The following is a 22,285-nucleotide window of genomic DNA, read 5'->3' as shown; positions in this document are numbered from 1 at the left end:
GGCATGGGCCCAACCCGACAGACGTGTATCAGCTGAGGTCGAGCTGCAGTGGAGGGATCGTTTACTGGTTCCGACTGGACGCACGAATGCCATTTCTGGGAGGAATGGGTGTCCGAGTTAGATGGGCTGGTCCATGCAGAGATGTGTGATGCCTGATACAGGGTATCAGCAGTATGCCCCAGTCTCCATAGATTCTGTAGATTTAATTGATTTTTCATCTGAGGATATTAACCCAGGATGGGTGGATGAGGCTGCTGTCTTCACACTTGGGTCCTCCGAATGCTGGGTAGTTTACCCAGATCCACAACCCCCAGTTGAAGCGCTGACAACAGGGTGGAGAGCCCCTGGCCTCTACCCCGCGCCTTCAACAGTAACAGGAATCTAGGGAGATGCGGTAGCCGGCCCATCTCCCCAGCAGGAGCACAAGGGAGTGGAGGGTACCGTCCCTCCTCACCAGCGGCTGTCGGATGACCGGGAGACGGTGCAGATGGAGCACCAGGGAGGTGATGCAGGCGGCATCGCTCCCCATCGGGTGGGTTAGTGTCCAGGAGATGGCGCAGCTGGCCAGGCTCCCCAGCGGCTGCTCACAACCCTGGGAGCGGAGGAACCTGTTCTCCCTTCCCAGCGGCAGATCCCAGTTGAGGGAACCGAGGGTGTTGTCCCTCCTCCCCAGCGGCGGACGGATGACCTAGGAGACGGCGTGGCCAACCCATCACCCCAGTGGCTGAGAAGATTCCAGAGAGAAGGTGCTGTTGGCACTTCTCTCCAGCGTCAGTTGTATTTTTCTATAGAGTCAGGGGTTGGGTGGAGAAGTACTGCTCTTGGAGGGGCAGATTATTTGGGGCACTGGTTTAGGGAGGGCATTGATGGGCTAAGTGAACTAACTGACTACGGAGTCAACCCGTTTGGGGTCTCCTCCTGGGTCAGTCCTATTTGGAAGGGGGAGAAATGTGATGGAACCCTCCATCACTGGGGCCGCTGGAGAGGCCTGAGAGCCAGCCTCCTCCCTACTGACTGTGTCCAGGCCTTGTAGAGACTTCTGTGTGTGGATACAGGGGGTCAGTTTCTACTGATTTTACTCATGTTTTACTACTCAGTCTCAAAACTGTAATGTCAGCTGGATATCCTGGTGTAGGAAGAAGGCTGATTGTCTTTGCATTGTTGATTGTATAGGTGTGAAGTGTTTCCTCTGTTGTGCGAGTAAGCCCTTGTAGCTATGACTAGGTGTCACTGTGAACTCCGGTTATCTCTGTGTCCTGGCCACACGTCTACGTCCCCAATTAATGTAATTATTTGTCTCATGTCATTCTGTCCTTCCCCGGATTTTGTGTTACGGGATTTGATCTAATTACTTCCTTCCTTACATGGTAATTAGATCATGTGATTTTTGTCTTGCCCCTTTTCTTACTTGTATATAGCTCTGTATTTGGTTTTAAGAAAAGGAGTCATGTTTGGGGTGGACTGCTACGGTGCTTTATTGTCCTTTTCAGGACAATATGCACGCTGTGTAGCTAAGCTTCGGATAGCCACAGTGCCAACGCAGCTCTGGTGCAGCGACATCCCCCTTCTATCTACAATGCTGGTTCTGCCTGGCGCCGAAGGGGTTAATTGTTGGTGTCCCGGCAGGAGGGCGCAACGATTGGCGGGCGTACCCAGTCGGGGTATAGGTCCGTTCCGTCACACCATGCACTAGTTCTACCATCAGCCTTTGTCGAACTTTATGGTAGTAAACTTTTTTTTTTTTTCTTTTTTTTCACACGCGTATTTCAGGTATAAATTTACTGCACCTGGTATATGTGACTGCCAAACACCCCAATATGTGTTCCGAACATCTCCTGAACGCAGTGATACCCCTTTTTTTTTCAAATTGGAATTTTGACCTGTCAAAAAGTCTGCCCACATATACTATTTCGGGTATCTTTGAAGCCGGCCACTAAAATTTACCCCATCAAACCAAATATTTTTGAGAACTAGACATCCCAAGGTATTTAAAATGCTGGTATTTTAACCTTTTCCATGGATTTTTCTTGTGGGGATGGTTTTCCTCCCCACGGATCCACGGTCAGCCTCACGGCGATGCAGCTGTTTAACCCCTTAAGGACCAGGCTGTGTCTTACTTTTTGTACCCTTTGGGACCAAGGCTTTCTTAACACTTTTGCGGTGCTTGTGTTTAGATGTAATTTTCTCCTCACTCATTTCGGGTACCTACACAAGTTATATATTGGGTTTTTTCAGGACAAGAAGGGCTTTCTTCGACATCGAGGCATTACAGCAACACATTTTAAGCGAAGAAAGTGATCGTTGATTTACTCAGCTGCACACAGTCGTTGATCGCTTTCTAAGCTTGTTTAATGTCATGACGTGTCAGGCATGTCATAGGTCGTTTTGCATGAGGCGCCTGACCCGTCAATGGACTTTAAGGGGTTAATAGCAGCCCGTACATGTATGGGCTTTGTCGTTAAGGGGTTTAATATGAAAACTAGTTTACATGTGAATTAATATTTACTAGTAAAACTTTTGTTATTAAAACCTAGTTTGAGAATATTGTGTCTGACATAATGGCTATTTTAAAGGAGCAAGAACCCAAAGTAAAATAAGAAAGCGATAGGAGAAATGCCTTTGTGATAGAGATAAGTGTTGCTTGCACAGAGTACAATGATTCATTTAATGTAAATTTTCTGGTGTTTAAAGTTTAATGAACAAACTGGATGTTAAAAACAAACAAAAAAAATGCATATTTTTTTTAATATAATTTTTAACCCCTTCAGTCCTCTATGGATGTACCGGTACATCCTGCCCTTCTTGCAGTGGCACATCCCTGCCGCTGCACGGGAGATCCGCTGGACTCCCCCCTGACAGCAGAAGCCCGCATCGCCGGCTTTCTGCTGTCCGATCTGATGTAACGGCTTCCCGCACGAAAGCCGGAAAGCTGTTACATTTTTAACTGCCGATCGCGCATTCCTTTCCGGGTTGCGTCACTGCTGACGTCACCCGCGATTTCTTCGGAGGACAGGATGAGGCACAGACGCTGTGATCTCTATATGCAAGTCTGTGTTCTACATAAGTGCTGGGAAAGTATGGAAAATCTATATAAATTAGGAATTTCTGAAATCAGGACACCCGAATTAATAAACTTGGAGGGGATTTTCCATCGCTTTATCTAATTTTGTGCAGGTTCAGAGGGAAAATTGATATTTGCTAGTTTTTACTAAACTTCTCACTCTAAATTTTCAACTAATCTAACTATGGTATCAAAAGAGAGCTCTATCTCTCCTTGAAAAAACAATATATAGCTTACATGGGTACGCTATTCACAGGAAAAGAGAATACTCACTGAACCAACATAGCGCAAAATTGCTCCGGGACTGAAGGGGTTAATCAATTATGAAAATAGCTGGCTGCAGCCCTAAAAGAAACCTTATTTTGTTACACTCTTGGAATGTGACTTTAATATTACTTACTGAAAAAACCTATTCCATCACAGAAGTGCTAATTGACTAGCAGAATCCAAGAAATGTAATATAAGTTAGTAACTAGGTTGAAGAGTCCCTACAGAAATAAAACAAATGTTTCTAGATGCCAACAAAAATATATATTTTTAGAAACTATACCCCCAGCTGCAGCAAATGAGGTCTTATTTGTATTTGTATCACAAATCTGACGTGCACAACAAATAAGTGAATATCACACTTGTCTTGTGCTACTAATACACGGAGCCCCTCATTTGATGCGCCAAGGGGTGTAGTTTCTGCAAATGTATACTTTATGTACCGTAATTTAACTTCCCAGCTGTCTAGCGCTAGTCTAATTGCAGGCATCACCCCTAAATGTTTTAAGACAATTTTTTTTACAAGGTTTTCAAATCTGTCATATCTGAAGTTAAAGTGGTCTAGACATCTGGGAAGTTAAATTAGGGTACATAAAGTACACATTTCAAGAAACTACACCCCTTGGAGCTTCAAATGAGGGGCTATATGTATTTCTAGGACAAAAGTTGAGTGCACAACTGATGGAATGTCGCTTTGGCTAGAAATTTGTTTTTCTTACCATAGCGACATGTTCATTTGTGTCTTGCGCGCTCCAGGTGTGTACTAGAAACACATGCCGCTCCTTTGATGCGCCAAGGGGTGTAGTTTTTGCAAATGTGTACTTTTTGTGCCATAAGTTAACTTCCTACGTGAGCAGTAATGCCACGTCAAGGCTTCAACCCTAATTACTGACCATTCACTCACAGAAGCACACGCCATTTTTTCCCCTTACAATCCCAAAGAAACTATGGTAAAGGGAGGAAAAAAAAGCACTCACAGTAAAAATAAGTTTTGCAGTAAAAATGCAAGGAGCTCCTGGGATGAGATGGCTTATTTTAATAATATTTTAATAATATTTGCAGTTAATTTACAGTTCATCAGTATTTAAAAAAGTGCCTCCCTCTACCATTGGCTAAATTTAACCCCATGATCAAAGGGATCATGGGATACAAATTTAGTATCGGCCATTTTTAAGAAGGGAATCTGACTTTTCATAGCTATATGATCACTGTGGTAACATTGGCTACCACAGTGATCATTTAGGTAGAATACTTAAACTTTTTTTTTTTTTTTTTTTTTAAGTTAAACTAGTTTGTTTTAGATTAATTTGGGGGTCTCTAGGCAATTTTGATCTTTATTTATCTGCCTTTAGAGACCCCAAATCTTTTACATTTCATTCTTTTAACCTAATATATTGTATTCTTTTTTTACAAAGCCTGATACCATTGGAAAGGTGAGGCGATTACTTTTCCAAAGGTATATGTTTTGGGTCTGTAGCTGCTTAGATGCCTGAGATACAGGCGTCTAAGCAGCATGCCCCCCATACCTCTTTAACTGACAATTGTCAGTTATTTATAAAGTTGTGCTGCGGCGTCATTGCGCGTGATGTCACCGGGCGGATTGGGTGGCCCTGGTGATGCAGTGTGAGGGGCAGATCACCGGGGTAGGTGGTGATGGAGGTCCACAAACCTCCTCCAAGGTAGGGTAGTGCTAGCGACGGCACCATGCCGTCATTAGCAGTCAAGGTGTTAAAGAATCATCTTCTAGAGACAATGTTAGTCAAGTAAACTAAGGATATCCAGAATAAAGTGTTCCCTGTTTTGCCATAATTGACAGCTCATGCAGCAAGAGTGGAAGAATCCTTGCAATAGAGCATTTGTATCTAAGCATTTTTAACAAATCTTCAAATTTCAGGAAGACGATAGATGGGAAGACCCTCCCAAAGTAAATGTTCTGATTGCTCAATTGTCCATGAAGACAGCTATTTCTATTGGGGAAGTAGCTGGACTCAAAGACCACATGGACAAACAAGCTGAAACTTCATGCAGTTGTCTGTTTAAATCTGGTTTTTAGTGCAAAGCTTCCCCCGGCAAAGTCTGCAGTGGCTAGAGCTCAAGGTTGTTGGATACAAGCGCTGGAAGATAGCCTTCCAGAGGGTACGGATAAACTATCCTACACCTTATTAGTCAGATACAACTGAGGAAATTCATGTTTTCTTTCTTCAGTAGCTAGGAGAGTTGTGTGGCTAAAATCCTGGACTGTGGATTCTGCATCCAAGGCTTTTTTGTGTGATCTTCCATTTGAAAGCATACCAAGCAAATGTCGAATACAAAAATTGCACTTCCTCAAGATAAGAGAATCAATTGTAACATGTGCTTTCTATACAAAAACCCAAGATCTTACCAACCTATTAACAGATCTCATCTTTTTCACAGTTTGTTGGTGTTATCCTGGCAAACAAGATGGGAAAAGAAAATTCTTACAAAATAGGATCAAGGCTGCAATGATTCCGCAGGCATGGGGAAACTTTAGACAATGCATGGATCCTGGGTATCATTGCAGCGGGATACAAAATCCGACTCCCCCCACCCCCCCCGCCTCATTTCCTGGTCTCCTAAGAAATGCCGCTTTACTTTTAGAAGACCTAGACTCAGGTTTTCAGTACCAGAAGAGGTCCTTGCTCAACTAAGCTGGTGGAGAACTCCTAGACATCTCTCCAGGGGGGCCTGTCTTTTCAGCCCCCGGATCGGGGCTAGGATGGGGCATCCACTGCAATTCCCATTTTAAGCAGGGGCTTTGGTCTCCAGAAGACTCAGCACAATCTTCAAACGTCAGGGAACTGAAGGCTGTCCTGGCCCGCAGAGCCTTCCAATCATGGATAAAAAGAAATTGGTCAGACTTCAATCAGACAATTGATATATGTTTTTTTCAATTTGTTTGTCTTCCTTTTTTGGGAGGATCTGTCCCAGAGTGTGAAACTTGATATAAGCTACAAGTTCATCCACACGTATGTATTGTCTATAACATACTTTGTCACTACTTTACCACCTTGAGCGCATGAACCACTTTCTTTTGCTTCTTGGTTAATAATCCCCATGCTGGCCGAACCACAGCTGGTTTTCAGAGCTGAAGCATCTGAACCTTGTGCATTAGTAACTTCCTCGGACCGCAATCCTGCTGGACAGGTTCAAATTGACTCAATTTTCATGTTCAAATGGAATACCTTTTTCTCTCATGGTGTTATCATTACACTGTTAAATGCCTCCATGCTTCCATGAGTTCTATCCTCCAATTCCTCCAAGAAGGTTTTTTTCCTGCCATACAGTGGACGAGACGCTAAAAGTATTGAAAGGGTTAAGTTACAGAGAACTCCTCCTACTTACCCATAAATGCCCGCTTCCCCTGAACAGCCCCAGTTTTCTTCTTGTTCCGTACAGGGACGGACTTGGCGCTTTTGCTGCGGGGATATTCCCCGAAGATCAGAAGGCTGGTGAGGCACACGGGTTGTTGCCTGGGGGTTCGCAGCCTCCAATTGCTTCCCGGGTGGAGAGCAGAGCGAGGGCCCCTCCGTAACTATGGACGTTATGGAGGGTTGTGTCGGAGTTCTTCTCTTCTCGGCTGGCAGAGGAGCATGCGCAGTAGGTGGAACGCACGCCCGGGTGGCGTTGCGTTCCACCAAAGATCCGATCGCGCTACTGAGCATGAGCAAATCGGATCTTCTGGAGGGCGCCAAATTCAAACCTAGAAAGGTTGTTTTTCATTCCATTCTGTCTGCATGGACAATTCTCAGCACAGGATACCGTGTCACCAGCGCCCCACACGGTTCTGAGAATTTGAAGGTAAGATTATTTTATCTTTTCCTGCAATATTCTCTTCCTCCAGAAGATTATATATATATATATATATATATATATATATATATATATATATATATATATATATATATATATATATATATATATATATATATATATAATATAATATAATTTTTTTTATTTACGCTTGTATTGTGTCTTTAACCCCTTCAATCCCAGGGGTTTTTGGTACCTCAAAGCCCAGAGCAATTTTGCCATTTTTGGGGTATGTCAGTTCAGAGATTATTCTCTTTTCCTGTGAATGGTGTACCCATGTAAACTATATATTTTTTTTTTCAAGGAGAGATAGAACTTTCTTTTGATACCATAGTTGGATGATTAGCTGAAAATTTAGAATGCGAAATTTAGTAAAAACTAGAGAAAATTATAAAAAAAACTGTTTTTACATTTTCCCTCTGAATCCTCACAAAATTAGGTAAGGTGATGGAAAATCCCCTCCAAGTTTATCAATTCAGGTGTCCTAATTTCAGAAATACCTAATTTATATAGATTTTCCGTATTTTCCCAGCACCAGGGAGCATACTATAAAGTGTACATTTTTTGTATAATTCTTATGCCTACGGGTTTGAGGGGTTGTGAATGGGGGCAGGAGGGTTATACTGGCTAGATGTTATGCTAGGGTAATGGGATGTAAGGTTTTTTAATAATTTTTTTTTTTTATATATATATATTTTTATATATTTTTTTTATTTTTTTTTTTTGTATTTTTTTATATATATATTTTTTTTACACACAAATGGTTAGAGGTCCTCTTAGGGACCTCCTGAACATGCCAGTGATGTCTCAATGACATCACAGCTCACATTATATTTTTTTTTGTATTTATATTATCATAATTTTTTTTCTGCTTTTCTCTTTCAGGACGGGAGGGGTAGTGAGAGACATGGTTTCTCACTCCCCTCCCCGCGACCCCCCTGCACCGATCACACTGTGATCTCTATGCAGGTCCTCACAGACCTGCATAGAGATCACAGCGTCTCTGTGCCTCATCGGAGGGCAGGATCTCCCCGCAGGGGTACGTCTATAGGGGATTGAAGGGGTTAACTAGATGTCTAGTCCGGTTTCACCTGGAGATAAAGACAAGAAATCTGCTCCTATTCCGAGAAAGTCCACTTTTAAATCAAAGCATGTGGCTTGCTCTGAGTGTGCTACTCCTCTTCCGGGTGGATGCAGAAAAAAAGATGTGTAATGCCTGCTCGGCAGAGCAACTCACTAAAGACAAACAAAAGGACTTGCAATCCTTCCTGGGATGGCTTCAGAAAAACCTAGCACAGACCTTTGAGGCGTTCCAGGTCTCTGCGGCTCAAACTCAGTCGAGGGTTTCAGGGAAAGCTGCCCGTAAACGCAGAAGATCCTGTTCTTCCTCTAGATCAGAGCTCTCGTCGGGTGAAATCTTGCATTCTTCAGACTCTTCAACCTCGTTCAGTTCTGAGGATGAAGCGGTTTTTCCTCCCCAGGAGCTTCGCAGGTTCACTAAGGAGGTGACTCGCATGTTATCAGACAAAGAAGTGGATAAAATCAAGGGTTTTCCTATTCTTCCCAAGTTGAAACAGCTAATGGAAAGAGAATGGAAATACCCGGGGAAGAGAGCTTTTCTCTCCAGGCATTTTAAGCATCTCTTCTGGCTTCAAAGTGAAGAGCATTGGGATGAGCCCCCCAAGGTGGACGTCCACATAGCCCATCTGTCGAAAAAGACGACCATTCCCATTGGAGGTGTCTCAGGTTTTAAGGACTCAATGGATAGAAGAGTCGAGACTTCTTGCCGGCGCATATTTCAGGCATCAGGTGCGCAATGCAGAACAGCAGGGGCCAGTGCAGCAGTCTCTAGGGCACAGAGTTGTTGGATACAGGCCCTGGAGGACTGTTTACCGGATGATCAAGATTCCAAAATCTCCAGACTACTAAAAAATTTGTGATTATCCAACAGTTTACTTACAGATTCCTCTCGAGCTGGTGAAGATATCAGCTAAGAATACGGGGTTATAGTCTGTGGCTCGTAGAGCCTTATGGTTGAGATCCTGGACGGCTGATGCAGCCTCCAAGGCATCCCTATGTGACTTACCTTTTGAGGGGAGTAAATTGTTCGGAGCACCTTTGGAAGATTTAATCAAACAAATGTCAGAGACCAAAAGGTCTCTTCCTCAGGATAGACGTCCTAGATGGAACAGGAGATATCTGTACAAGACAACCAGGCCGTTCCAGACGTTTTCCAGGTCGCAGAGTTTTCGGAATTTCTACGGAGACTGAAAGCTCTGGGACCGTTCCAAAAAACAAGAGAAAAGAAATTTATGACAAAGTGGGTGGAAGGCTGCAGCATTTAAAGCATATTTGGGAACAGACTACACACAACAGTTGGCTTCGGAAGATCGTTTCAGAGGGGTACAGAATCGGTTTCTTCTCTCTTCTCAGAAGTCGGTTCCTGATTTCTTCATATCCATCCTCTGTGAATAATTTAGCTCTACATTTGGCGAGCTTATCTCTCCTATCAAAAGGGGTTATAGAGAGAGTTCAAACTTCTCAACTCTTCTAAGGAGTCTGTTCCAGACTGTTTCTAGTCCCAAAGCCGGACGGATTCCTTTCGACCCGTTTTGGATCTAAAGAGTCAACAGCTGCATCCAGTATCGGCTCTTTCGTATGGAGAACATTTCTTCAGTCACCCACCTTCTTCAGAAGGGAGACGTCATGGATCTAAAGGACACGTACCTTCACGTGCCGATCATGGAGATTTCCCGAAGGTTTCTCAGGTTTTCAATCCATATAAAAGGAAAAATTCATCATTTGCAGTTCAAGACCCTTCCGTCCGGTCTGTCGTCAGCCCCAAGGATCTTCACAAAGATTTTGTGTCCCTTGAGGGCTTCTGTACGGGGGAAAAAGGGATTTCCATCGTTCCTTACCCGGACGACTGGCTAATCAAGGCCGAATCTTCAAAAGAACTCCGGGCGGATCTAGTCGCCACAATGCGTTTGCTGGAAGAGCACGGCTGGATTATCAACCGCAGCAAATCCAACCTCACAGGATCCAATTCCTTGGCCTAGAGGTGGATTCGATTTCCCAACGTGTTTTTCCTGGCATACAGTGGCAGTACGAGTGGGTATTGCTCTTCCCCAGGGACAAGATGAATCTATAGATAAAGAAAACAATTAAATGCCCCGGAGCCCCTCCTCCTTACCCATAAAACCGGGGCCGAACCGGAGGTAGACAGTTCTTTTCTTGTCCCTTTCAGGGACGGACATGGTGAATCGTCGGTCCGGACAGGAGTCTGGCATTTTCTACTGCTGGTGAGGCGCACGGGTTGCTGCCTGGGGGTCTTCGTTGCCTCCGATTGCTCCCCGGGTGGTGAGCAGAGAGAGGTCTTCCCTCCGTAGCGGTCCGCGTTACGGAGGATGTATCTGTTTCTTCCTTTTCTGGTCTAGGAAGTGGGAGCATGCACAGTCTGGTGGAACACACGCCCGGGTGTCGTTGCGTTCCACTGAAGATCCGATCGCGCTACTGAGCATGCGTGAATCTGATCTTCCGGAGGGCGGCAATTTTAAAATTGCATTTAAAGCGCTTTGCCTGTCTGACTGCTGGAGCTTTCGTCAGTACAGTGCAGCCGTGTCACCAGCCCCCCACACGGTTCAGAGGAGGTTAGGGAAAGATATTTTCTTTATCTTGACTCTTTCCTATCCTCTTCCCTCCTTTATAAAAAAAAAAAAAAAAAAAAAAAAAGGGTTTTTATACGCATATATTTCTTTTCATCAGATGTCTAGTCCGTTACCATCAGAGAATCCGGATAAGGATAAAAGACCTGCTTCTGCTCCCAAAAAAGGCCACTTCCAAAGCTAAACATTTGACCTGTGCGGAGTGTGCTACTCCACTACCTGATGGCTGCAGGAAAAAAGTGTGCAACGCCTGCTCTGCTGAACAGCTTGCTTCTGAGAAGCGTAAAGACCTTCAATCTTTCCTTGGGTGGTTCCAGGAAAATTTGGCTCAGACTTTTGAAGCATTTCAATTTTCGGCAGCTCAATCTCAGGAGAAAGTCAAGTTGGATTCCTCACACAAGCGCAAGAGATCCAGGTCTTTCTCTCAATCAGACCTTTCCTCGGGTGAGATCTCCCGGTCCTCTAGTTCATCAAGTGATAGTTCGGAGGAAGAGATGGTTTTCCCCTCCCAGGACCTCCGTAAGTTCACCAAGGAGAGGTGACTTGTATGTTCCTAGTAGATGATGTAGGAAAAGTTAAAGGCTTTCCTGTACTCCCTAAGGTGGATGACCTTATTGCCAGGGAATGGAAGCACCCTGGAAAAAGAGCGTTCATTTCTAAACCCTTCAAGCAGTTGTTCAGACTTCAGGGGTAATATTCTTGGGAGGATCCCCCCAAAGTGGACGTGCAAGTGGCCCAGCTCTCCAAAAAGACTACTCTCCCGATTGGTGAAGTGTCCGGGCTTAAAGACCCTATGGACAGGAGGGCGGAGACTTCATGCAGGCGTATTTTCCAGGCGGCAGGAGCTCAATGTAAAGTGGCGGTGTCCAGTGCTGCAGTGGCTAGGGCCCAGCACATGTGGCTTCAAGTTTTGCTAGATCGTCTTGCGGATGATTCTGATTCTGAGATTAATAGACTGTTAAAGAACTTAAACCTTTCCAACAATTTTTTTGTGGATTCGGCTCAGGAATCCCTTAAGCTCTCAGCCAAGAACATTTCATTGTCTTCTGTGTCACGCAGAGCCCTTTGGTTACGGTCCAGGACGGCTGATTCCGCTTCTAAATCTGCGCTTTGTGACTTACCTTTGGAGAGTAAGAAGTTGTTTGGTGCTCCTTTGGAAGATCTTATTAAGCAGATTTCGGATACGAAAAGAGCTTTGCCTCAGGATAGAAGACCAAGGTGGAACCGCAGATATCCTTATAGGAACCCGAGACCAGTTTTCCAATCCGCTAGATCTCAGAATTTTCGTGGGCCCTTTGGAGATGAGAAATTCCAAGATCGGCCGAAAAAGCAGGATAAGAGAAATTCTGACTGCAAGGTGGGAGGACGCCTGCGGCACTTTAGACTATCCTGGGAACAGACCACGCAAAATCCGTGGATTCGTCAGATTATTTCGGAGGGTTACAGGATAGAGTTCATTCAGCCTCCGGTCCGCCAGTTCCTGATTTCGTCTTACCCCTTGGTAAGAAAGAATTTTACGCTTTTTTCCGAAAGCATGAAGCTTCTGGGAAAAGCAGTTATAGAGAAGGTTCCTGTTCACCAAAGATTTCAAGGAGTCTATTCCCGGTTGTTTCTGGTGCCGAAGCCGGATGGCTCCCTGCGTCCGGTTCTGGACCTAAAGTCTATAAACCGCTGTATCCCCTACCAGCATTTTCGGATGGAGAGTATCGCCTCAGTCAGGGAGATTTGATGATCACCTTAGACCTGGAAGACGCTTATCTTCATGTACCGATAGCCGAGGCGTCCAGGAAGTTTCTGAGATTTGCTTTTCGAGTCAATCAGAGGGTGCATCATTTCCAATTCAAGGCCCTTCCATTCGGTCTGGCATCAGCCCCAAGGATTTTCACAAAGATCCTTTGTCCTTTGACAGCTCATCTCAGAGAACAGGATATTTCAATCATTCCTTACCTGGACGATTGGCTGATCATGGCTGCCTCCCAGGAGAAACTTTTGTTAGACCTTTCCACGACTATGAAGTTCCTGGAACACCACGGCTGGTTAATCAACAAGCAAAAATCTTGCCTCATTCCTGCTTCCAGGACTCTCTTTCTGGGGTTTTTGGTGGACTCAATGTCCCTTTGCGTTTATCTCCCGCGTTCCAAGCGTCTCAAGATAAAACGAGATCTCGTCACTACAAAGAGGTCCGACTTGCTCTGTCAGGAAGGCTATGAGCGTTCTGGGTCTTCTTACCGCTGCCATCCCGGCGGTACCTTGGGCAAGGTGTCAGCTTCGTCCCTTGCAATGGCAGATTCTCTCAAACTGGTCCAGGCAAGAAGAGGATCTGGAAACATCCTTCCCTATAAGTGGCCAGGTTCTCTCCCAGTTGAATTGGTGGAAGCAGTCATCCCATCTCGCCAGAGGGCTCTCTTTCCGTCCCAGAATTTGGATTATCACCACGGATGCCTCCGGCCGAGGATGGGGAGCCCATTTGGGTTCCCTTTTTCGACGGGGAGATTGGGCTCCAGTAGATGCTGTCCGCTCATCAACTTTCCTAGAGCTAAAGGCAATTCTTCAGGCTCTCCTGGCCTTCAGGCCATTCATAGAGGGTCGGGCTGTCAAAATCCAATCGGACAACGCAGCGGCTGTCGCATATATCAACAAGCAAGGTGGAACGCGAATACGGAGTCTTCAAATCCTGTGTGCAGTTATTGTGGAGTGGTCCCAACTTCATTTGACGGATATTTCGGCAACACATATCAGAGGCCGCTACAATTTAATCGCGGACGATTTAAGCAGGGCAAAATGGTCACAGACAGAATGGTCTTTGACCCCACGAACCTTCTCCACTCTGGTGGCACTCTTTGGTCTTCCGGACGTGGATCTGATGGCAAATCGCAAGAACCACAAGGTCCCGGTGTTCGCGTCCCTCAACCGATGGGATTGTCCTCATTTTTTTGGTTTGTCCTCCTCAAGCAGTTGACCGTCACCTGTTGGGAGCTGCCAATTTCACCACAACTTCTGGAGAACGTCGACCTTCGCCCGGAACTTCTTCAGATGTTCCGTCTGACAGCCTGGCTGTTGCAAGGCTGATCTTGAGTAACCAGGGTTTGGACGAAGACATCTCAGACTTTCTGTTGACATCAGTCAGAAGTTCAACGTCCAAAATTTATTTCCGGGTGTGGACCAAGTTCCTCCGGTGGTGCTCCGCTAGTCATCTTTCTTTTTTTTTTTTTTTTCCCTCCATCCATCAATTCTGTCATTCTTTTTTAATGGGAGGGTCTGACTTTGGGCCTTAGTGTCTCGACCCTTAAAGGGCAGATCTCGGCCTTTAGTCATTTTTTTTTCTTTCGGATCTGGCGTTTCTTTAAGGCCGCCACTATTCGTCGTCCTCCTAGGAGGTCTTTATTTCCATCATGGGATCTTGCCGTTGTGCTTCGAGCCTTGTGTTCGGCGCCCTTCGAACCTCTGGAGGAAGTGTCCATGAAGCTTCTCTCGATGAAAACAGTTTTTTTAGTGGCTATTACCTCGGCTAGGAGAGTTGGGGAAATCCAGGCTCTGTCATCCTCTCCGGAGTTCACAATTTTTCATGACGATGAAGTTGTTCTCCATGTTAAATCTTCGTTTCTCCCTAAGGTCATTTCCAGGACCAGTATTAGTCAGCCCTTGGTTCTTCTACTTTTTTCCGTGTCCTTCTTCTCCTGAGGAATTGGTTTCACACACGTTAGACGTCAAGAGGGCTTTGGAGATTTCTATTGCTCGAACCTCCTCCATCCGTGCTTCGGACCATCTATTTATCAATTTTTTTGGGCGGTCGGCCGGGTCAGCAGTTTCTAAAGCTTCTATTTCCCGATGGTTGGTGGACGCCATCCGTATGGCCTACCACCCCAGTGGTCTCACTCTACAATGGCCCATCAGGGCCCATTCCACTCGGGCCATGGCTGCCTCCTGGGCAGAAAAGGCTGCAGTTTCGCCTGAGGACATTGTAAGGCTGCTACCTGGCCTCATTTTCCACCTTCGTGCACCATTATCGGCTAGACATCTTTTCCTCCTCTGCGGCGGATTTTGGGCGTAAGGTGCTCCAGGCGGTGGTCTCCTGATGTGTCCCCCCATTTTTGGGATCTTGCTACATCCCACTCGTACTGCCACTGTATGCCAGGAAAAACGAAAATTTTTTACTCACCGTAAATTCATTTTTCCTTAATACAGTGGCAGTACTGGTTTCCCTCCCTTAATGCAATAAATTATGTTTGGCAAGCAATTTTGTGTCTGTCTTGTTACTTACTGTCTACCTCCGGTTCGGCCCCGGTTTTATGGGTAAGGAGGAGGGGCTCCGGGGCATTTAATTGTTTTCTTTATCTATAGATTCATCTTGTCCCTGGGGAAGAGCAATACCCACTCGTACTGCCACTGTATTAAGGAAAAAGGAATTTACGGTGAGTAAAAAATTTACGATTTTCAGGAAAATCATAAGAGAGGTCAGATCGCTTCAATTACACCCGACCTGCTCTATCAGAAAGGCCATGAGCGCCTTGGGTCTACTGACAGCCTCCATCCCAGCAGTCGGGTGGCAAGATATCAACTACGTCCCCTTCAGTGTTGGTCCAGGCGAGAGCAAGACCTAGACCGGGACATAACTATCTCGAGTCAGGTCTTATCCCAACTTTCTTGGTGGAGAACCTCTTCTCATCTTTCAGAAGGCCTTTCTTTTCGTCCTTGCAATTGGATAACTCTTACCACAGATGCTTCCGGTATCGGTTGGGGCGCCCATTTGTTATCTCTTCAGGCAAGGAATTTGGTCCCTGGAAGATTCACTACGTTCGTCCAATTACCGGGAACTAAAAGCGGTTCTTCAAGCACTGGTAGCCTTCAGGCCCCAAGTGGAAGGTCGTGCCGTGAAGATTCAGTCGGACAATGATACAACAGTCGCGTATGTAAACAAACAAGGGGGTACACGAGTAAGGAGCCTGCAGGTTCTTTGTTCGGCTATAATGAGTTGGGCCCAGCTTCATCTGGAAGACTTATTGGCTACCCGCATAAGAGGCTGCGACAATTGCATTGCAGACGATCTAAGCAGGCTAAGATGGTCTCAAGCAGAGTGGTCCTTGACCGAAAGGACCTTCACCCCCCCTGGTGTCAAGGTTTGGGCTTCCGGAGATGGCGAAGGGGCACAGTGGCATTTAGAGAGTTAAAAGGCATATCATGATATGCCTTTTAACCCTTTAAATGCCACTGTGCACCCATGATATGCCTTTTAACCCTCTAAATGGGCACAGTGGCATATAGTGGGTATAAGGCATTTCTGGGGCAGATGTGCATAACTGGGGGGGCAGGTTGAGAAAAATATTTTGTATTTCCTCTTATTTTCCAATCATAGCTTACAAAATAGTTTACATGAATTAACATTTACCGGCAAAACTTTTTTCCTATAGGGTTGTCTTATATTCAGGCTTTTTCTTTTTTTCCTAAATTAATATTCAGATTTTGGGGGGTCATCTTATAATCAAGCAAATACGGTAAATACATTTCTAAGCATCTTGGTTATGTGTCTTGTGACTTACTGATGAGCAAAGGAGCATACATTTATGGGTATGGATGGGAGGGGATTAACATTCTTAGTTTCTTACTGTTCCCCTCGGAAAGTACACACCCACTGGTACTGCTACTATATTAAGGGAAAACATTTTTAGGGAAAGTAATTTTTTTTTTTTTGACGACCCCTTTATGACAATTGACAGGGACGTTCTCGGACTAACATCCAGTTAGTGACAATTGACGTGCCTTGATGCCTTGATGTCGAAGCATTTAGAAACACCACGATTGGCATCAGGGCCCATGTCTGGCCCCTCCCCGGGGCATCAATGCTGCAGCGGACCTGGAACCTCCACTTTGGCAGCTGGCGGACTTCTGTGCGATGCGTTTAACCAACCTCCGCTGCTGCCGGCCGGTACTTCTGCACGGTCTTCTATGGTAGAGCACTGGAAGGACATGTCACGCTGGGGCTCCGTAATTGGAGCCAGCAGCAGCAGAGGTTGTCTGTGTGCATTGCCAGAGAGGAGGATCCAGGTCCCCTGCAGCTCTGCGGGGGATCTAGATCTTAGTCTTCTAGTCAGACCCCTATTTTTTTTTTTTTTTTTTTTTTTTTTTTTTTTTCATCAGATTCTTGGGTATCTAAATATAATGATATCAAGGATATTAAATTTTTCTTATAATGCTTACTAATAAATATATCAAGTTCTGAAGGTGGATAAACTGTCTGAGTATTCAGGAAGTGCATCAGTCTAATATACGTGAATAATTCATTCTCAGGAAGTTTAAATTTAGATTGAAGCTCAGAAAAACTAAGGAATGAATCATTTAATTTTAAATCACCAAGTGTACAAATATTACATAGAGTCCAATTATTAAAATTAATATTCTGAATATAATAATTGAGAACCTTTAAGGGTGTAAAAAGCGTAAAATGCACGTCTGGTTTTTCGGGCCTTCTAAATTTATAGCTTGTTTTTAAAGCATCCAATATAACTTGATTCGGAAAGTTTAATTTTTTCCAACTAGCTGGTCCAAGCCAAGACAGATTCATTAAATCTTGTTCATTAGTTTGATTCCGTTCACAGTATAACCAACCTAAGTTCAAATTCTTTTTGATGTTCCAATGTAATACATGTGTGAACATTACAATATCATGTAGTCTTCTAATATCTGGAAACCCCAAACCCAGATGTCTATAGCTTCTCTTAATTATTTTCTGGGTTATTCTAGCTCTACCCGCTTTCCAAATAAAAGATAAGAGCATTCTAGAAAAGTTGTCCAAAATATATGCCGGGACCCGAAGTGGTATTATCCTAAGAGGATATAATATTTTAGGAATTAAATAAGATTTAACCATGTTAACTCTTCCCAACCAGGAAAATTCTACTAATTTCAGCTTTTCTATTAAGTTAACAAGATTATTCGCTACAATCTCATAATTACAAGAAATTAATTTTTTCAAATTAAACATTAACTTAATTCCTAGATAATCCAAGGACTCCTTTGAACAATCTAGATGGTATTGTTCCTTAAGATAGGTCTTTTGGAAAGTAGATATGTATGCTGAGATAACCTGTGTTTTTTGAAAATTCAGTTTATAATTAGAATATAAGCTGAACTCTTGAATAGCTGACAGAGCTGCAGGGACTGATACCTCAGGACTAGTCAAAGTAAGTAAAATGTCGTCTGCATATAATGTTATTTTAAAAGTTTGCTGATTAATGTTCACCCCTTCGATCTCTTGCATAGATCTAATTAAGATCGCCAGAAGTTCAATGGTTAACGCGTAGAGTAGGGGAGCTAGCGGACATCCCTGCCGAGTACCATTAGTGATAGTAAAAGATGTTGAATTCAGAGCGGGACCTGTAACCTTAGCAGTAGGTGTGCTATATAAAGCCATTGTACTTGTTTTAAAAAACCCCGAAATCCCTACTGCATCTAAAGTTGCACTCAGAAAGTTCCAACTTACCCTATCAAAAGCCTTCTCGGCATCTAAGGCCAAGAAGACTGAAGGAACACAAGTGCAATGTATCTGAGCAATTAGGTCTAATAATTTCCTGGTATTATCTTCCCCGTTTCTACCACTGATAAATCCTGATTGATCAGGGTGTATCAGATCTGATATTACTTTGCTTAATCTATTTGCTAAGATTTTAGAATAGATCTTTGCGTCAACATTTATCAGCGAAATCGGCCTATAATTAGAAATAAAACAAGAATCTTTCCCTGGCTTTGGGATAGGGCAAATAGACGCTTGAAGAAAATCTTTACTAGCAACACCCAATTCTCCAATCTTATTAAAAAATCTCAACAGAATAGGGGAAATCAAAGGGTCCAGAATCTTATAAAACATTGCTGTATAACCGTCTGGGCCAGGAGATTTCCCGTTCTTTAAGTTTAGAATGGCTTCTTTTATTTCACTTAGTAGAAAGGGTCTGTTGATCTCTTCTACTTTTTCTCTAGATAATCTTGGTAATGAAAGCTTACTAAAAAAAGACTTAATACGATTAAGTGAAACATCTCTTGATCTAAGATTGTATAAAGATTTATAATAATCTCTAAATGCTTCTGCAATTAGTGATGGATCCAAAATTAGTCAGACCCCTATTTGAGGCCAGATAATAAGACTACCTCGAATATAAGATGAGGGGTATTCTTCAGAGCATTTGCTCTGGGTGGGGGGGACCTTGTGTTATAGTTGAGCAAATACGGTTTTTATGTATGTATATATAATTATAACATTATGAGCAAGTCCTAAAATTAGCGCTTTCTTTAAACAATTCTCGCATGGAAAGTTTAAATACTGGCATGTTAAATGCCCACGGGGTGTCTACTTAAAAAAAGATAAAAAAAAAGATGATACAAAAAATATCTATGGTTTTATTGGGTAAATTGAATTGGCCTGGTTCAACAATGTCCCAAATAACACAGGAGGAAGGATGACAACATGTCTAATTTCCCTTTTGAAAAATGAACACCTCCCAAATCTGGCCTTTTAGCTCCCAAACAACCTGACAAACCCATGCATGGGTGGTATCACTGTTTTTCCCACATATTGGGGTGTTGTGTGACAGTGGCATATACCCAGGGGCTGTAAACTCATACCTGAAGTAAAATGTGTGTGGGGGGGAAAAATACTACTGCACACTTTGATAAAGGCTGGTGGTAAAATGTGTGCATGCAAAGAGTTTATACCAGCATTTGAGATACCCTGGGGTGTCTAGTTTTCAAAGATATATATGATTTTATTAGACACAATGAATTGGCCAGGCTCAAAGATGTACCAAATAGGGAATGGGAAATGAATCACCAAAATGTCAACTTTGAAAAATGTGCATGCCCCAAATGTGGCCTTTTTGCACCCAAACAGCCAGACAAACCCATGTTTCTCAACACATCTTGAAGTGTTGTGTGATATATATATATATACCAGGACCTGTTAATTCATACCTGAAGTAAAATGGGGGGCGGGGGCAAAATGACTACCACAAAGTTTGACAGACTTGGAAAGAGTTAAAATACTAGCATTTGAAATACCATGAGGTGCCTAGTTTTCAAAAATATATGGTTTGATGGGGTAATTTGCATGGGCTGGCTTTGAAGATACCTGGTACACACTAGTGAAACTAACCTGTTTTCTGAATTGAGAATTTTCTTACTTGTATGCCAGCTTGAGTTATAATTTGTGTAACCCGTGTCCTTAATTAGAACACTTTCTTTTTCATCGTTCAGTTTAGTACCAAGCCACTTTTAACAAAGAGTTCAAAATGAGATTGGTTAAGATTTGCCTGTCATTTTCAAGTGTGTATTTATTCAAGCTACATATACAGTGTATAGGATAGGATCACCGGAGCTGTTTATAAATGTGAACTTTACTCTATAGGTAGCAACAATGAATATACGAAAAATCTCTCAGTGAAAAAGGGGAAACAGAGGAGTAGCTGCTCACTGGATACAAATGTATCACCCTCAATCATAAATGAGAACAAAGTAGAAACATGAGCCAGGATAATAATAGTCATAGCAGTTCTTTTCTTTATTTCTGGAAACACCGACCGGTTTCGTCACGAGCCGAAACTGGTTGGTGTTTCCAGAAATAAAGAAAAGAACTGCTAGGACTATTATTATCCTGGCTGATTGTGACGGGCACGCCTTGTACCCCCAACTGGGTACACCCCCGTCGGTTTTACGATGCTTCCTGCCGGGTCCGAAAGGGTTAACAGCTTCCAGTGCTAGCCGACACTAGCGAGGAAGGGCTCAGGAACTGGTCCGGTGTCCTTAGCTTTGCGGCACCGCAGCTCGCCGAGGCGTAGCCGAATACAGTGCTGTAATTGTCCCGAAAGGGACAATGGGTGATCCAGCGAGCCCCTGAAGCAATAGACGAGACTAATGTTCCAGGGAAGTAACACACTTTATTGGGGAAACACAGGAGCTTATATACAGGTTAGGTGAGAAAAAGACCATAAATCATGTTCACATCTTCCCGCCCTGCCCAGACAGCGCTTAGGCCACTGAGCCCCACAATGTCCGTAGAACTTTAACCGTCATTCGTGTGGTGATCCTGAAGAAGCGGTGGCGATCCCGGGGTGCTGATGGATAGCTGAGTGTATCTTGTCCAAAAAACGACGCGATCAGCCGAAGGGACCCAGAGCGTCTGTTAAAAGTTTACCCTGGACGGACCGCAAAATAGCCGGCGTGCGTACGATAACTGTGCCGGCTGCTCTCGCTCTCCTGATGGTCCCAGCAACCAGGGATCTGTAGAAGGTTCCCTCTCCGAACCACCCCTGGTCCGTACCACACCACCTGTGGTTTATCTCCCTGTAAGAACGCTGTGGCAAGGCTTGAAGGTGTCCGTGCTACGAGGGGCCAAAGTCCGTGGGCAGGGCATGTGGCACATGGATAGGGTAGAACGGAAGTCAGAACAAAGTATATATATATATATATATATATATATATATATATATATATGTGTATGTATATAATATGTGTATGTATATAATATATGTATGTATATATATATGTGTGTGTGGGTAGAGATAGATAGATAGATAGATAGATAGATAGATAGATAGATAGATATGTAGATATAGATATATAGATATAAGCGGCACTTATTAACCCCAGATGGTCATAACTCCTGTGGACGGTACTTATTAACCCTGGGCTGTCGCGCTGATGTTTCTACTTTCTCATTTATGATTGAGGGTGATACATTTGTATCCAGTGAGTACCTACACCCTGTTTTCTTCTCCCCTCCTCTCTCCTCATCCAAGCTGCCGTGTACTAATTTATGTTTCTATTAACCGCTAGACGTCAGAGGAAGCTGGAGCCTGGATCCTCGCCTTACAAAGCTTTGTTGGGGAGTGCCAAAGTCTCTGAAGACAAATTAGAGGTTCAGCTCATTGATGACAAGAATGAAGTGAGTAGAATTCAGAAAATAGTGAAAAAGGACCCAAGACTGTTGAATAACTTAACTCCTTAAGTACAATACTGTTTCTTACTCATTGTATATTGTGGGACAATGGCTCTTTTCAGTGTTGCTATTTAGCTGTGATTTTCTTCTTTCTCATTTCATGCTCTCACACATATTATATATTGTGTTGTTTTTTTTCAGGACAAACAATCTTTAGGTACCATTATTTTTATCATATCTAATTTACTATAAAAAAAAAAAATGATTTTTTTTTGTTAAATTACTTTTTTTTTTTAAGCAAAAAAACTTTTACTCATCTGCAAAAACTAATGAAAAAACCTGCTAAATAGATTCTGCTATTTGTCCTGAGTTTAGAAATACCCAATGTTTTTATGTTTTTTTGCGCTTTGTTCTGTATGTTATGGGGCAATAAGTACCGGTAGTGTCTTGCTATTTCAAAACCATTTTTTCCCCAAATCTGGTCATTCTGCCCCATGTGCATTTTCGGGTATCTTTGAAGCCGGCCAATACAATTTACCC

At 43.5% G+C, this 22,285-nt stretch overlaps 1 protein-coding gene across 2 annotated transcripts in view; it reads left to right on the top strand.

Moving 5' to 3' along the window:
* The window catches only part of GANAB (glucosidase II alpha subunit), a 121,104-nt gene that overhangs the window by 21,127 nt on the left and 77,692 nt on the right, over window positions 1-22,285 (top strand). For both annotated transcript variants that reach the window (XM_053448796.1, XM_053448795.1), the window contains exon 3: window positions 21,643-21,751. In XM_053448796.1, the coding sequence (XP_053304771.1) occupies window positions 21,643-21,751 (109 nt within the window). The remainder of the gene's footprint in view (window positions 1-21,642; window positions 21,752-22,285) is intronic.

Source organism: Spea bombifrons, chromosome 10 (genome assembly GCF_027358695.1).
Source record: "Spea bombifrons isolate aSpeBom1 chromosome 10, aSpeBom1.2.pri, whole genome shotgun sequence".
In the NCBI taxonomy this organism is placed as follows: domain Eukaryota; kingdom Metazoa; phylum Chordata; class Amphibia; order Anura; family Pelobatidae; genus Spea; species Spea bombifrons.
Note: the sequence above shows the minus strand (reverse complement) of the source record. Positions and strands in the feature narration are given on the sequence as shown.